The following is a 15,445-nucleotide window of genomic DNA, read 5'->3' on the forward strand; positions in this document are numbered from 1 at the left end:
TTACTGCAGAATTCCTCATTCTGCCCATAAACTCAAAACTAGGCTGGAAAGATTAAATTTCATGCTAAATGAATGACTTTGGAGGAAGTCAGTTGTAGGAAGGTAATTAATCATTTGTTGGGTCCTTTCTCTGGCTCTGAGCACGCTCCCAGAGACCCCTGCTCAACAAACATCTTGACATTTTTGTAATTACACCTCTTCTCCCCAGCGCAAAGCAACTCAGCAGCTGTTGGCAAACTGAGGGGTCACATTGCCTCAGCACCAATATAACAAGGCTGCGTGTTAAAACCTATTTAATCCCACTGAAAACTTTTCTATTTTTAAGGCTATAGATTTACTTTCTAAGAAGAAATTTGTATTTGTAATGCACGATCAACTGCAGCTATGGTTACTAATTCTTTTTCAAATCAAGAGTTTAAACAAAAACATTTGATAAGCCTGTAAAATACAATGCGTTGGTGAAGATTAGACCAGTGGTTTATGGCGTGGAGTGATCCCTTTCCGTTTCTTGGCGCCCCTCCTTGAGTTGTTGTGAGCATTTCCACCAATGAAGCCTTTCCCTTTGAACAGAGTTCAAGTATGGGCACCAGATCAGAAAATACTCACATGGGTCATTTAGGAAGGAAATGACAATCTGTTTCATCGTTTAGGTTGAGGACCTCGACACAATCCTCACTTTATAAAACACAATGTGTATAATCCTACATTATACCCCTTAAGGTATTAAAAGCCAGCTGGCGGCGCGGTGAGTCGGTGGCCTACTTGGGCAAAGCAGTGCTTTGAGCTAAATGCTAATGTCAGCGTGCTGACATGCTTGCACTGACAGTTCTAGCATGCTGATGTTTAGTGGGTATAAAGCTTACATATTTGCGAAGGGATCACAAAGCCATTAGAGTTCACACTGAGTGGGACATAAATGTCTCTACCAAACATTCCACGGCAATCCATCCAGTTCAGTTCAGTTGTTGAGACATTTTACGCAAAACCACAAAGGTGAACCTGCTGGTGGGGCCACAGGAGAACTCAGGTATTTACCAAAGTCAGTAAGATTTTCCCCCCAGGAAACATGAACGACATTTTGTGCCAATGCATCTGTTAGTTGCAGAGTTATTTCAGTCTAGACCAAAGTGGTCGACCAACTGAGCAGCAGCTCCACAGCTCCATAGCTAGAATGTCAAAAAATGTTTGTATTTCAATATATAATTTTTAATGTAAAACAGTATTTGAAACAGATTTTTTGTTGTTTTTGTTAGTGTGCTGTAACACTGTATGTTGTATTGTATCTGGTACAGTATGTTGTTTTGTGCAGCGACTGCAGTTGGGGGGTGGGATATTGTTGATGCTGTATTTCTACTTCTGTGGAGTTTTAAAGTAAGAATGTCTGAGCAGAAAATAATTTAGGACTCCTATAAGCATCAACAAGGGGGAGCTGTTTCACTCATAGGTCTAAATACTGATTTTGTTTTCCAGCATCTTCAACTCCCACCTGGGTCACACAGCGATATAAATCAGAAGCATTTTTTCAGGAGCGGCAAGGAGTAAAAAACTACCATAAATATCAATACATATGACCCCATCAGCTCTTCCCAAAGGCATGGACAATTACCTGCCTAATTCTGAAAATGAAAGTGGCCCACACAAAAGAAAACCACATGTATTCAGACAGGCCTGCTCATTCAGCATGCAAAACTATGCATGCCATAATTAATTTGCCATTAAGGCTGGATTGATGTTGCCTTCATGATGCAGACAACCAAGCCATAATTGCTTCTGGTGTTGCATTCACAGCTTTGTCTCATTACTGAAACAGATGCTAATTTAGCAGAGTGGCTTCAGGTTGACAGGTGTGTGTGTGTGTGTGTGTGTGTGTGTGTGTGTGTGATCTTTCCGCTGTATTGGGCTACATGTAAAGTGCAGTGCAGAAGGGAAACGAGGAGTTGAAAATACATCATTATATGCGACAGCATGTTCACGAGGAGGAAAAAGTTGCTTTTTGGTGGAGCATCTTTTAATGGTAATGAATGGCACAGGCAGTAATTGGTATGTGAGGAGAAATAAACTAAAGAGCCTTGTGAAGAGAGGAAAACAAACCATTCTGCTGAATTATTAAGCTGTTTAACTAAATAATTTGCTTTTGGACCTCGTAGTTTTCCTGTTCTTCAAGTCATTAGGCTAACTGCTAACTCCTAACAACCTTAATAACTCAAATGAATATAACTGATGCTTTAAAAGATGTTTATTCTTTTGACAATAAACCCTATCAATATATTCAGTTATTTTGAGAGAAATTATAATCATAACAAACATGAAAAAGTACAAAATATTACTTCCCCCCCAAATCAGTTTGTTCATAACATTAAAGTCTATGCAGTGGCCACAGTCTCAGCGGCCACTGATGAGTCCTACGCTGAGCAGCTTGTGTGTTTCACCACTACATCTTTCTGTCAGACTGGTGTTTTTTCATTGCAACATAACTAAACGTGGAAGACTTGCGGGTGAGTTCAGATTCCACTTCTCAGAGTGTCTTGCATCCGCAAATGCGTCCTCACATCTTCTTCGCCCGTTTCTTAGGTCTTTGGTTGAAGACGGGCGAGGTGCCCATCAGGGAGTCGGGCGAATGCGAAGTGAAGCTGCCATCCGACGCCGCGCCTCCGGGAGAAGGCGCCATGTCTCCTCCTGACTCGCTCATGGTGGACATGGGCCCCCCATCCTCGAACACATCCCCGCCCAGGACACCGTGGTGGTGGTGGTGATGATGATGGCCGGCCCCCTGGGCGTCCTCGCCATCCTGCGGTTCAATTTTTACCTGTGGCCACAATGGGGAGTTGTTGGCCCCACCTTATAAGAGAGAAGAACACATTTAGCATCCATCTATGTTTTATGTTTAATAGCCACCGAGTGTTCACACAGTTCATATTTCAGCACAGCTACTAGGCATATACAGTAGCTACACTATAGCTGATGTGCGCCTTCTCAAAAATGAAACTATATGTTGGGGCCACAAAGAGAGACCTCCTGGGGTCAGCATGGGCTGCTTGTTTTTTCTGATGCATATATGTTATGAAAAGGCCTCGTCATCTTGTCCTTTTCAAAGTCATTTCCACTGCTAACCTTCTGCTCACTGTGACCCGCTCTCTCACAGTGACTGGAACAACATAAGTACAGAGACCGTAAGGAAGAACCCAGGCCAGCGGGACTCCTATTAGCCAACAGAAGAGTATCTGCATCTATAAACATGATAATGGTAACGGTACACTCTGCAAATTGTCCTTTTTTAAAATATCATCTGGATAATGTAACCAATCATATCAGGGGCAGTGGAAGAGACCTGATGAGGAAGCTCTCTAGTAATGTTTAGAGAACGCTGGATGCTCCCTGTTGGACGCAGCACACCCATTGATTTACTGATGCAGATGAACACTACAAGCAGCACCTTTATCTCCTCCACATCAGTGCACAGTACATCGAACACCGAAGGTTTCATCTAGTGAGTCTGCACACTTTAATCCTCTCCGTAGAAATAACAGAGATATATGCAGGTTATGCATTTGAACGGGAACGCTGGCCTCACCTGAAGTGTGAGGAGAATGGTCACCGTCCAGGCCTGAAGCTAGCCTCTCGCCGTGGGCCCCGAGGACCCCCATGGGCAGAGCTTGGTCCCCAGAGGCCAGGTCGGCCTCAGGCTCCTCACTAACAGGGAAGGAGATGTCACTCATGGGCTCCTCCTTAATCCTCAGGGGCTTGGAGTCCTCCAGGGCCTTCTCTGGGTTCACCAGTCGCTCATATTCCACAGACAGATCCTTACTCACCTGGAAGAGGAAGAAGTAAGAGCTGAGCCTAGATGATCCAGCATTTCACTTCTGTAATGATCATATTATCCATTCCTAGGAGTAACACATGCTTTTTGACATTTTAATTATTTTGACATAATTAAAACAAAATTAAAAAAAACAATAGAGCACTGGTCTGTGTAATATGTCAAAGTTAATCACAGACACAAAGGATCCTCTCTACAGAGCTCATCACTATATCTTTAGAAGTCCTGTTGGCACTGAGGACAGTGAGACTCTCAGTTTGGTTTCTGTCTCACTTCCAAGCAGCTTGCTCACAAGTTACCATACGGCCCATTGTTCTCACTCATACGAGTTCTTTATGCTTTCTGAGATGAGTCAGCATTGTCGTGGTGAAGCCGTGGCAGCTTACACTAAAAAAAAACACACTGCCCCAAATTAGTTTCATTCTTCGTTTTTGTATCACTTAATCTGCTGAGTATTACTCCAATTAATCATTTGGCATACAAAATGTCAAAATACAGTGAAAAATGCCCATCTTAATTTCTCAGAGTTTATGGTGATATCTCCCAGCGTTTCCCCCCGGGAAACTGCTTAGAGGAGGTGGTAGGCGCAGTGGTGTTTTTTTTGCCTGGTTGACCGTTCAGGATATTTACCTTTTAAAACTAAGCTGCTAAATTGCTCTGATTAATTTGTGCTAAGCAAATGTACCATGTGACCCATCAGTCTCACCATCAGTGTTGTTATAAGAGGATGGTTAAAAAACCTTAATCATTAAATACTGTATGTGTCCCGAGGTAGTGCTACTGCTCATTTTCCTCAAACAAACAAAAAATAATCATTTGATATCGATAATTATCAGGATAAATTAGGGCTGGGCCAAAAATATTATCGCGATAAAAAGTTTCATGTCTTTTGATATCGATAATTATCGCCATAAGTATCAAATCGTTGAAGTTGAAGAAACCTGAAGGTTAATTGTGGTTTTAAGCTTTTTTCCGTCCTTTTTCCTCAACAAATTAAACATCTTATTAAATAAATTAAGTCCTAATTCAGGTATGATTCAAGTGAATCAAATCAAACATTTATTGAATATTTATTGAACATTTGTTATATTGTTATTGAAAAAAATTATATTGCGATAATTATTGTTATTGTTTTATTGTCCAGCCCTAGGATAAATGTCTAATTGTTATTTCTTTCAAGTTTAAAGGCTGATTTTTGCCCCTGAGAGAAAGTTGAAGAAACCAGATGGTTAATTGTGGTTTTAAACTTTTCTTTATGTTCAGAACATGATGAAGTGTGGAACATTCAAAACAATTATGGTAAAATCTTTTTTCAACAAATATGATTAGTAAATCTTTTTTTCAGTCTCTCTTCCTCAACAATATTTATTATAATATTTTAATATAAAAATTAAGTGCTAATTCATTTGTAATTCTTATTTGAATTCAAATTTACTGAACATTTGTTATGTTGTTATTGAGGAAAAATATATTGCGATAATTATTGTTTTATTGCCCAGCCCTAAATATGCCTCTTTTTTTTTTTTTCATAGAAAAGCAATAATTTCTTCTGGTGTTAATGGGGGCACTCTTTATCCAGCCGGGTTGGGCCACCTCCACTGTAAAATGCTGCCGGAAACCCTGATCTTCAAATGCCTTCTTTTGTGCAACCAAAACTCCAAAATCCATAGATATTTCATTTCCAATAATAAAAACAGAATGGAACTAGATCATGTTTTATGTCTTGGCTTGATAAATAACTTAAAACAACAAACAGATCATTAAAATTGTTGAGAATTAATTTTCTTATAGAGGTGATTGACTAAGCCTTTCAGCACTAAACGAGACAGCAGGGAGAAACTACGACATAGCTTCTGCTCTGCCATTTGTACACCCCACAGCAAACTGCTTCATGAGGCATTTCATTCAAAAATGACCTAATACAACCACAGATATTAATATAGATACGGTATATGTACAGTATGCCAAAATCTTGGATGGCTGACAAATTAATATCTTCTTATCGTCAACCCCATGAACAGCTATGACCCTCTCCCAACCTCACCTGCAGCATGTAGCTGTGGTAGTCCTTGATCCGCACTTGCCAGAAGCGCTGCAGGGCCAGCACGCTGCCGATGCCCACCTCATGAAACACTTGCTCCACCACGTCTGGGAAGGGACTGGCTCCGAGCCGAGCCTCCCGGTCCACCGCCACCCGCAGCAGGCGGGTGAGGCGCAGGTAATGCTCATGGACCACGTCGGTCAGGGTCTCCAGCACGCTCTCCTGGGCTGACTCAAAGCCAGCATGGGCCAAGACGGTGGCCACTGACTGATAGAGGAGCTGCCTGCAGGAGGGCCAACTCAGCTCTGTGACAGGCTCGCCTTTACCCCTTATGATGGAAGAACCAGCGGAGATGAAAGGAGATGAATGATGACTGGTTTGCTTAATTAACTGAGATTATATCTGTGAAATGTTTGATAATCTGGAATAACAAAAACAACTAAACTTGACTGATAAGCCTACACTTTCAATGCTTTACTGGCTATGGAATGTATTTAATCACAAATAAAGGAGTGCAGCACGTTGGCTCAGACACACTCACATTAACTTACTTATAGAAGTCACTTTCAGGGTCACTGTGGCGGAGCTGGAAGGGCTGCCGAGGGGCTTTGCTGTCCGCAGGTAGCAAGTCATCTGGCATGGCAGGTGGGGTGGGAGGATGCAGGGGCAGATTGGTATCGGCCTCCTCCAGCCTGCTGCCACCCTCAGAGGACACTGAGCTCTGACCCTGAGCCTGGGCTTGGGCCGCTGCCAAGAGGCCACGGAGGCGACGGACGTGCTGACACAGCTGCACTGTGTGGATGGTGAGGCTGCAGGGCTCTGAGGGGATGTCCAGCATCGTGGTGGGCCGCGGACGCTGGGCAGAGGGCTGGTGCAGGGGAGGGTCCTGCATCTCCACTGAGCGAAACTCGCGCTGGAGCAGGTCAAAGGAGCTGCGACTGGGAGGAGCCCCCGCAGGTCCCGGGATCTCACCCCAGTAACGCATCATGATGAATGACTAAAGACACCAGTCGGATTCAAACTATCAGTCTGAGAGCTGGAAAGGTCGAGAGGAGGTTGGAGAGGCCATCACGACCAACGATGAAGTGGGTATAAAAAACATCAGAGTTAAAGAAAAATACTTTCAAAACAGCGTTTATTCACATTTTTAGAACCCGCTTTCAAAAAACTTTGTGCCAAGGTAATAGTCCTTAGCTGGGAAATGTATTACCAATCGCATGGTGGGCAAACGTGCACAAATCATAGACAATGCTGTACTTTTCTTGTGATTATTTCGGCATACATCTGACCACCCACCCATTATAATCGGATCGCACTGGAAACGCAATTAAAAGTACTTGATGTGTGTGCCGAATTGTGAGGGAAATTGCACTGATTAACGTGCGCTCCGAAGTCAAGGTTTAACAAGTGTGTATGTTTGCCGAACAGCAAGACAACACAGAAGGTACTGTATCTGACTGAAGTTTGGTTACATCATGAGCATAAAAGAGAGGTCGCAGCAACAAACAACTCTCATTCATGAAGGAGCGACGGCTACGATACAAGGCAGCTAGTCAGGTACGTAGCATACAGGTTTAGCTAGTTGAATTGCATATAATAATACAAACGTAACTGTAACTCACATCACATAAAGATGAATAAATCGTCTGTTAATAATTGGAACCAATGGCGCTTGGATCTTTGAAGGAAGTTGCACAGGAAATAAGCTTTCTCGTCCTTGTTGCAAAAAACTCGGGTGAACAGTTGAACAAGATGTTAGTTCTGCATCAAACCATTCATTTTGATTGGCGTGACATTATAGATTATATTAACGTGCATTGTTTTCGTGTTCTAAACTATTTTTCAACGACTTTTTTTCTGAACCATAGTCTTTATTAGCTCTTGTGTTCTTGAGTTTTATAGCTGCTCAGAAAACCCGGGCGACATTCACTGTCCCACCAAATAAACATGGCCGCCTCCCCGCCGTCAGACGTGTGTGTGAAAAATACGGATGAAGACATTAATTGTGCAATGGAAACGGATGAGTGCTCAGCCACGGAGGACGCGGGAGACCGTCAAAAGAAAGACTCACACGAAAGTGAGCCAGAAACAAAAGACACTTTTAAGAAACCGGCTCTTTTCGCAGCGCCTTCCCTCGCCAGCAAACGCAGCAACGTTAGCGTCGCTGCTCCGTCCAAAGCCAAAGCTGCCGAAACAACAAGCGTGACAGAAAATAACGACGCTGAAGGCGTAGACACTACGAGTGAGGATTATTCGGCTCCTGTAAATGAAAACAAAACCACAGACAAAAGCAAAGAAGAGGAAAACAAATGCGGTGAAGGCAAGAAATCTCCTCCTCCTGTCAAAACTAAGCCAGAAGCTAAACCCAGGGTGCTTCCTACTATAGGGCCCCCGGCTGGTAAGTTCCCCCCTCTCCCATACACAGAGCCGCCCTGGGGTGGCATCGCTCCGGAAGTCCCATATGCCCTAGAAATCCTTAAAAACGGCACCATAGTGGACAAAGTGCCCCTCACACAGAGAAGTTACTTCGTGGTTGGACGTTTGCCTGTGTGTGACGTCTCTTTGGAGCACCCCTCCATCTCCAGGTACCACGCGGTGATTCAGTACCGCAGACAGGGCGGAGAGAGACAGTGTGTGGGAGAGGAGAGAGGGTTCTACGTCCATGACCTGGGCAGCACACACGGCACTGTGGTGAACAAGAACAGGATCCCTCCGAAGACCTACATCAGACTGCGCGTGGGACATGTCTTGAAGTTTGGTGGGAGCACGAGGCTTTTTATCCTGCAGGTAAATCATGATGTGGACCCCCTTTACTCACTACACTGACATGCATATGTTAAGGAGGACATAGGGGGCTTTATTTAACCTGCGTGTAAAATTAGGGATGGACTACAGCTGTCCAACCATGCTTTTACATTTTTTTTTTAAAGCCTGAGATTCTCTAACTCTTGGGTACACATGATAACATACAGTACTTATATGTAGGACTATATTTGTTTTTACTGCCTTCACAAACAAGCAAAAATAAGGGAATTAAAAACAACCCATCAGATGGAATATCTATAATTCAGCCCAGGCCATTCTCCTCATTTATGATCATTTATAGCACTAATCCTCGTCTTTCCACTTGGTTGTAGTTTCTTACAGGGCTCAAACTGTCTGATGAGGGAACTGTCAAGCCCTCAAAAAACATGTTAAATCTGTTTTTTCCAAACAGGAAGCTCACAGTCAAATCAGATAGATCCATACTTTGTATGCTGCTGATTAAAAAGGGAGTCACAAACCAAGATATCTGCATCTGAGCACGACAGGCGGCGTGTTGAATCACTGACATTTCATTGTATAGTACAAGGCATTTGCAGACATCACCTTGGCCTCTGGGAAATAATGGTGGTCATTTTTCACTATTTTCAGATGAGTTATTAATCAGTTCATTTAAATAACCAGTTCCTTAATCAATATTGAAAAGAAGTGTTTGTTGCGTGCCTGCCCAGAAGCACAATATTGTGCAAAAGATTGCTAATTAAAGCACATTTTATTAAACAACCCACCTGACTACACTATGGGAGTCCTCATTTGTACAACCTTTATTGTGTGTGAGGAATGAACTTGTGCTAAGCAGAAAAATAAACATGACCTCTGTGGAGTCGTTATCAAGAATGTAGGCGGCTGGCTTTCACAAGGAAGAATAATGTGTGCAACTAAAAAGACTTTTTTGTGAGTCTGACAATGACTCAACGGTGGAGTGCCCTTTGAACAAGAAATCAATACATTCAACATTCTCCTCCAAAAACACACATTTAGTAATCATTTAAATGTCATGACATGTCTGCAATGTCACAATGCCCCCAAAATATTACATTTTCACCAACTTTCCACTTTCCCCATCCCACAGGGTCCAGAGTTTGACGAGGAAGAGGAGTCTGAGCTAACAGTGACAGAGCTGAGGGAGCGAGCACGAAAACAGAAGGCAGAGCTGGAGAGGAGGATGATGGGAGATGGTTCTGATAACGAGGAGGAGGAGGAGATAGAGGAAGGCGAAAGCAACAAGAGTCAGAGCAAACTGTCAAATGAAGACTCGGGCTGTTCGTGGGGAATAGGTGAGCTTGTTCTGCTGGTTGCAGGATCATGCTACGTGTTGTCTGCGGTGAGTTGGTACCAAGTTTCTCCTACGGCGAGAAACTAAAGAAGCACGTTAATGCTTTTGTTCTCTCCTCTTCCTATCATTCCATCTGTCTCCATAAATCCCTACTGCAGCTGAGGAGGCCGTTCCAGAGGAAGACGAGAACGAGGAAAACCCTTTTTCAACAGAGTTCCACGAGGACCAGGAAGCTGCTTACCTGAAAGACCCAAAGAAAGCTTTGCAGGGTTTCTATGACAGGGAAGGTGAGACGACTTATTCTTAATCCACAGATGTCTCGTCCTTCTGCTTCTTTAATTTATTGACTTCAACGTTGACCTCCCTTGTCTTAGGAGAGGAGCTGGAGTTTGAGTATGAAGACAAAAGCCATGGCAGCTGGCTCTGCAGAATAAAGTTAGTAACATAAAGCCCCTCATTTGTGATTGAGTGTACACGAATGTCTGCATACACACTTCACAACCTTTGCCAGGAAGGCTGTAAAGTGTGTAAAGGGTCACACAGTCCGTGTTGATGTTTCTGTCAGGCTTCCGGTGGATGATGCCATGGGCCGGCAGCTGGTTGCCGAGGTGACCCACACAGGGAAGAAGAAAGAAGCTGCCATCCAGTGCTGCCTGGAGGCGTGTCGAATGCTGGAAGCCAGAGGGCTGCTGCGCCAGGAAGCAGGTGCGAACGTGGCTCCAGTGGGAATGTCCCAAAGTAGAATTGTGAACCGCCATCCAGAGAGGTTACAGCTTGTAGTTATGGAGATCGCAGTAATAGATATGCCTCTTTTTTACATCCTATTTCCAGTGTCCCGTAAGCGCAAGAAGAAGAACTGGGAAGATGAGGACTACTACGACAGTGATGACGACACCTTCCTGGATCGAACCGGTGCCGTGGAGAAGAAGAGGCAGGAGAGAATGAAGAAGGCGGGAAAGATTGAGGAGCGCCCTGAGACCTTTGAGTCATTGGTACAAATCTGCTACTGTTTATACACATGGCTGGGGAATATTACAATATTCTGATTCAGTACATCTTTATCCTCACCTTAGTTTATTGCCTCAGTTGCACCCTGTTCCCCCTGAGGCTGTAGCATAATGACATTGTTCTGAGAATTCACCAACTAGCTTTAATTGACTAAACTTCTGTGTAAAGTCTGATATAGATGTAAGAGAAGGGCATTGTTTGTCATTACATAAGTGTTAATTTCAAGTTGCACATATCGTTAGATACCATAGGCTCCTCTTTGTTTTCTTGCTGCAGTGTTTCTACCCTATGAAACCACAAGTCACATATGACACATAAGAGCTGCCTGCGTCTCCTCGCTGTCAAATGAATGTTAATACATGAACACAATAAATACAGATGCTTTTTGTACTGGGGGAAAAAAAATCACTTTGCTTTGGAAACAGCTTTATACTGTAGTGTGTGTTGATGTAAACTGCACTGCTATAATGTTAAGCACACTCTGTGTTTCTGTGCTACTGATCATGTATTTGATTTTCATGTAGGTGGCCAAACTGTCAGAGGTGGAGAAGGAGCTAGCAGAGACTCAGAAAAAGCTCAGTGCTGGTAAGGGAGGTGAGTCACGAGCGCCCGTGTGTGTTCCCTGCTCTGCGGACAGACGCCACACTACATACGGACGCATGTTCTCCTCGTGTTACAGTGTGTGTGTCATCCCTCCTCTCAGACTCCTCCGGCTCTTCCAGTGAGGACCCGCTGGATGCCTTCATGACTGCAGTGCGAAGCGAGGCGGCGATGGACGCTGTGGCACGCAGGAAGCTTCACATGCGCGTGGCCGACCTGCGCAAAGACGCTCAGAGGCTCCGCAAACTAGTCGAGCTCACACGGCCCGCCCAGATGCCCGCGTTGCTGCCGAGGTTAGACAGAGTGCTACGTTCAAGGGGTCACGCTGGTTGTTCTCGAATATCACTGAAACCTGAACATTGTTTTTTAAGCAAATACACCAAAGTCCTAAAATAAATGCACATTTTCCATCTGGATTATTTTACAGAAGTACGGGAATGTGTTTTGTAGCTTCTTTGAAACATTCTCTGGAGTTAACGGTGATGAAATATATGGGTAAATCTTTTATTCCAATATTAGACCACATTTATCCACTATTTTGAGTGTGTTTGTGTGATAGTGGTAGCTCAGAGCCGGAGAAGCCTAAAAAGACCTTACCGCTGTTTGGAGCCATGAAGGGAGGAAGCAAATTCAAACTGAAGACTGGTACCATCGGGGTAGGTGCTGTTTCTCATGTTTGATAGCTCGGCGCTCTGTCTTTCCCTCTGCTATTGATTTATTTTTTTTTCTTCTCTCTTGTAGAAGTTGCCTCCTAAGCGCCCAAACTTGCCTGCAGAGCTCTTCAACATGAAAGAACTTCCACCTGGTGCAGAAGAGGAGGAGGAGGAGGAAGAGGAGCAGGATGCAGAGAAAAATGAGGATAATGATGATGAAGAGTGCCCAACCATAACTGAGACTAATCTTGACTCTGAAGAGTCCAGTGTATCCATGTCTCAAGAGAGCGCTCCCTCAGGGCGGCAAAGACCGCAACCAGCACCGTCTCAAGAGCCAAAAGGTAAAAAGCCATAAGAAGTGGGGGAAGTTTTAAAGTAAACATTAATACGGAAAATGTGCTCACTGTAGTTCTTCATATTATAAATATGAATTTCCTATACCACCGGGTGGCAGTAGATTTGCAATGCATACAAAGAGCATGCTGTTGTCCCTGTGTCATCCGTACATAGATACGTAAAGAAAAAGTCATAATCACAAAGATCTTATAGATTTATATCTAGTTTTTAAAATTATTTTTTTATTGAAAAAATATTCAGAAAGTTGGAAAAATGTGACCTCTGACAATTGTATGTAATGCAAAATCAGGAAATATCTTTCTCTGTGACTCACATTTGCAATGTTAAAATAATTAGAGGTGCAAATCTTGAAACTGAACATGCTAGAAGAATTTCTGAAATGAACTAGCACTTATACATGCTGTGTAGATTTGTTCTAAATTCGTATATCAGTGCATATCCTAATTGTAACACTTAAATTTATTGTTTGAATGACTGCATATTAGAGCAAAGCCACAAACAGAGGAGAGGTGAGGATTCTCCCGAAGCAGCTGAGCAGATCCCTCAGCGCAGCAGCAACAAGGCTGTGGCCCCATCAAGTGTAGGTGGGTACTGCGTTTTATTTCCACATCAGTCAGCGCTCTCTTCAGTATTCAGTATTGGCTGCTGTGTGTCAGTGGTACTGGCGCACCATCTCTAATGTTACTGTACCTGCTGTTTGTCTCCAGAGTCCAAAGCAGAAGGCGACACAGAGCTAGCAGCAGAGCCCAGCTCCAGACAGAACGTGAAGAAGAAAATGATGGGCCCCAGCAAGGTAGAAACAAACACACACACACACACACACACACACACACACACCACACACACACACACACACACAGGAACCAATATGTATTTATATCTTACAGAAAAGTGAGACTAAATTAAATTTCCTCATGCTTTGCCTCCACAGCCACCAGTGCAGCTCTCGGGGCAGTATCCAGAGGACGACCCTGATTATTGTGTCTGGATGCCTCCTTCAGGTAAACTCGACTAATGCAATACACTCCAAGATGGTGTTATTGACCGATTATCATGTCCAGATCATAGTCAAGCTCATTAAGCAAGCAGTGCAACTTTAACCTTTGTGCTCTATGTTATTATAAGTGACATATAAGTTATAATTTTGTCTGAATCTTTTACTTAAATATAAACCTAGTAAATATGGGAGATATCTAGAATTCAGATATGATTACAGTCTATGCAGCAGACAGGAGGTACCTAGGTTAACATGACACAGTACCAGTGGCATTCTTATACTTTCACGAAAGAGAAATGGGCTTCTGTGTCTCTAACTTGACAAACACTCGTTGACACTGACTGGCTTGTATGTTCCCGGCCTGCTGAGCTCAGGAATGGCGGGGGGTTTAAGGACATGGTGAGAGGAGGTAAACAGGCTTTCATGGTCCATTTATGCTGCTGAAATTGCAGCGACATTTTCATTGTTCACTAAGGAATGCAGATCAAAGTCACTTAAAAATTATAAAATAAGTTGGAATAAAAATAAACCTCAAACCGGGTGCCAGACTGAGCTTAGATTCAGGGTCAGAACTAATTCCATCACTATCGGGTTGTAATTGTTTTGATGATTCACCAACTAGGGCGCTGCACTTTACTGGTCAATCGGGTGAATTTGTTCTTGCTGGGCATTTTGAGCATTTTATATTTTCTCCCAACAGGTATGTGAAATGGTCTGTAAATATGAATCCTTTTGATGCTAAAATTCTCGCTTTTCTCCACTCATAGGTCAGACTGGAGACGGCCGCACACACCTCAACGACAAGTACGGCTACTGAGGGAAACCATCGGCGAGAGGGCTCTTGTGTCTCCACTCCACCAGCTTCTACACTGCAGATAATGCCTGCAACACAAAGCCTCCTGTCCCCTTAGCTCTGACCATTAACCCATCCTACCCATCCTACCCATCCCAGTCAGTCAGTCAGTGTGTGTGTGTGTGTGTGTGTGTTTGTTTGTGTGGCTGAAGTAATGGCAGCCTGCAAAGGACAAGCAAAGATAAGATAATAATGCTGCACCTTTTTATTTGTCTTTTGGGGATATTTCCATTCTCAGACTGCCATAAACAAAAAGCACCATTCCACTTCAAATTAAACTGGCCTGCTTTGGGAATTGCCCCACTCAGAGCAGACACTGGGCAGTCGGCCTGCTGGCACTTTTCACCCCTGACGATAATAGAGATGGGTAGCACTTGAATTTTGTTTTTATTTGAATTGCACATCATCCAAGCAGAAAATAGAAAGGGGCAGAGCAGGAGCAGTAACTGATCTGAATTCAGCTTTCTGGTCTTTGGCCCGCTCCTCTTGCATTTAAATCCACCTGACGTCCAATCTGCATCCCTCCCCTATTTGGCTTCAGTCCATCGCTGGCATTACCTTTTTTTTTTCTCCAAAAGGACAGTGTGTAGCAAGAAGGGAGAAAGAGGGAGAGCATTGAAGCAGCTTTTCTGACCATCTGGACACTTGGATGGCTTACTGGATGAAACGCAAGCTGATAATGACTCAAGCTAAGTGGAGTGTGTGTCAGCGTCTACAATGACACACACACACACAGCCCCAACCTTCTCAAAGTTCCCTTTTTAACAAGATCGTCTTTATGAGCGAGTCAGCTATTGGTGTGTGTTTGCCTAGAGCAGGATTCCTTGCTCTGTGAAATCCCACTCAGTGCTGTTCTGTTGGTTTACTGCCATACTCTCCACCCTCTTTCCTGTCGTCTTTTCTCAAAAAGACAAAGTTAAGAAATGTAAACTGTATTTTGTTATATAAATGTATAATAAAACTGCCTGTATGTAACCTGCGAGTTGCTCCAAGCTTTTTACACACTTTTACCCCCTTCTC

The 15,445-nt window shown here is 43.5% G+C and overlaps 2 protein-coding genes across 2 annotated transcripts; one reads left to right on the forward strand and one right to left on the reverse strand.

Annotated features, from left to right (window-relative positions):
• Nucleotides 1-2,221: 2,221 nt before the first annotated feature.
• On the reverse strand, nt 2,222-8,091 carry supt7l (SPT7 like, STAGA complex subunit gamma). The gene is made up of 5 exons (XM_046061969.1): nt 7,481-8,091; nt 6,410-6,894; nt 5,862-6,186; nt 3,572-3,809; nt 2,222-2,838 (listed from the first exon to the last, which is right to left on the reverse strand). The coding sequence occupies exons 2-5, from the start codon at nt 6,844-6,846 to the stop codon at nt 2,546-2,548; spliced, it is 1,293 nt and encodes a 430-aa protein (XP_045917925.1). The 5' UTR covers nt 6,847-6,894; nt 7,481-8,091; the 3' UTR covers nt 2,222-2,545.
• Nucleotides 6,832-15,400, forward strand: LOC123978625 (solute carrier family 4 member 1 adaptor protein). Its single transcript, XM_046061968.1, has 16 exons — nt 6,832-6,943; nt 7,287-7,415; nt 7,761-8,645; nt 9,754-9,958; nt 10,116-10,244; nt 10,332-10,392; nt 10,523-10,662; nt 10,789-10,949; nt 11,490-11,559; nt 11,669-11,858; nt 12,125-12,221; nt 12,307-12,559; nt 13,061-13,159; nt 13,283-13,368; nt 13,507-13,576; nt 14,340-15,400. The coding sequence occupies exons 2-16, from the start codon at nt 7,377-7,379 to the stop codon at nt 14,387-14,389; spliced, it is 2,535 nt and encodes an 844-aa protein (XP_045917924.1). The 5' UTR covers nt 6,832-6,943; nt 7,287-7,376; the 3' UTR covers nt 14,390-15,400.
• Nucleotides 15,401-15,445: the final 45 nt, after the last annotated feature.

The sequence above is a fragment of the Micropterus dolomieu genome, linkage group LG11 (genome assembly GCF_021292245.1).
Source record: "Micropterus dolomieu isolate WLL.071019.BEF.003 ecotype Adirondacks linkage group LG11, ASM2129224v1, whole genome shotgun sequence".
Classification (NCBI taxonomy): Eukaryota; Metazoa; Chordata; class Actinopteri; order Centrarchiformes; family Centrarchidae; genus Micropterus; species Micropterus dolomieu.

Excerpts from the sequence above, each read along its gene's own strand:
- supt7l (XM_046061969.1), bottom strand. The coding sequence starts at position 6,846 with ATGATGCGTTACTGGGGTGAGATCCCGGGACCTGCGGGGGCTCCTCCC. Across the intron at positions 6,187-6,409 it reads CCTGAAAGTGACTTCTATAA|GGGTAAAGGCGAGCCTGTCA; the intron begins GTAAGTTAATGT and ends TTCCATCATAAG. Across the intron at positions 2,839-3,571 it reads CCATTCTCCTCACACTTCAG|GTGGGGCCAACAACTCCCCA; the intron begins GTGAGGCCAGCG and ends CTCTCTTATAAG.
- LOC123978625 (XM_046061968.1), top strand. The coding sequence starts at position 7,377 with ATGAAGGAGCGACGGCTACGATACAAGGCAGCTAGTCAG. Across the intron at positions 10,950-11,489 it reads CTGAGACCTTTGAGTCATTG|GTGGCCAAACTGTCAGAGGT; the intron begins GTACAAATCTGC and ends ATTTTCATGTAG. Across the intron at positions 13,369-13,506 it reads AAATGATGGGCCCCAGCAAG|CCACCAGTGCAGCTCTCGGG; the intron begins GTAGAAACAAAC and ends TTGCCTCCACAG.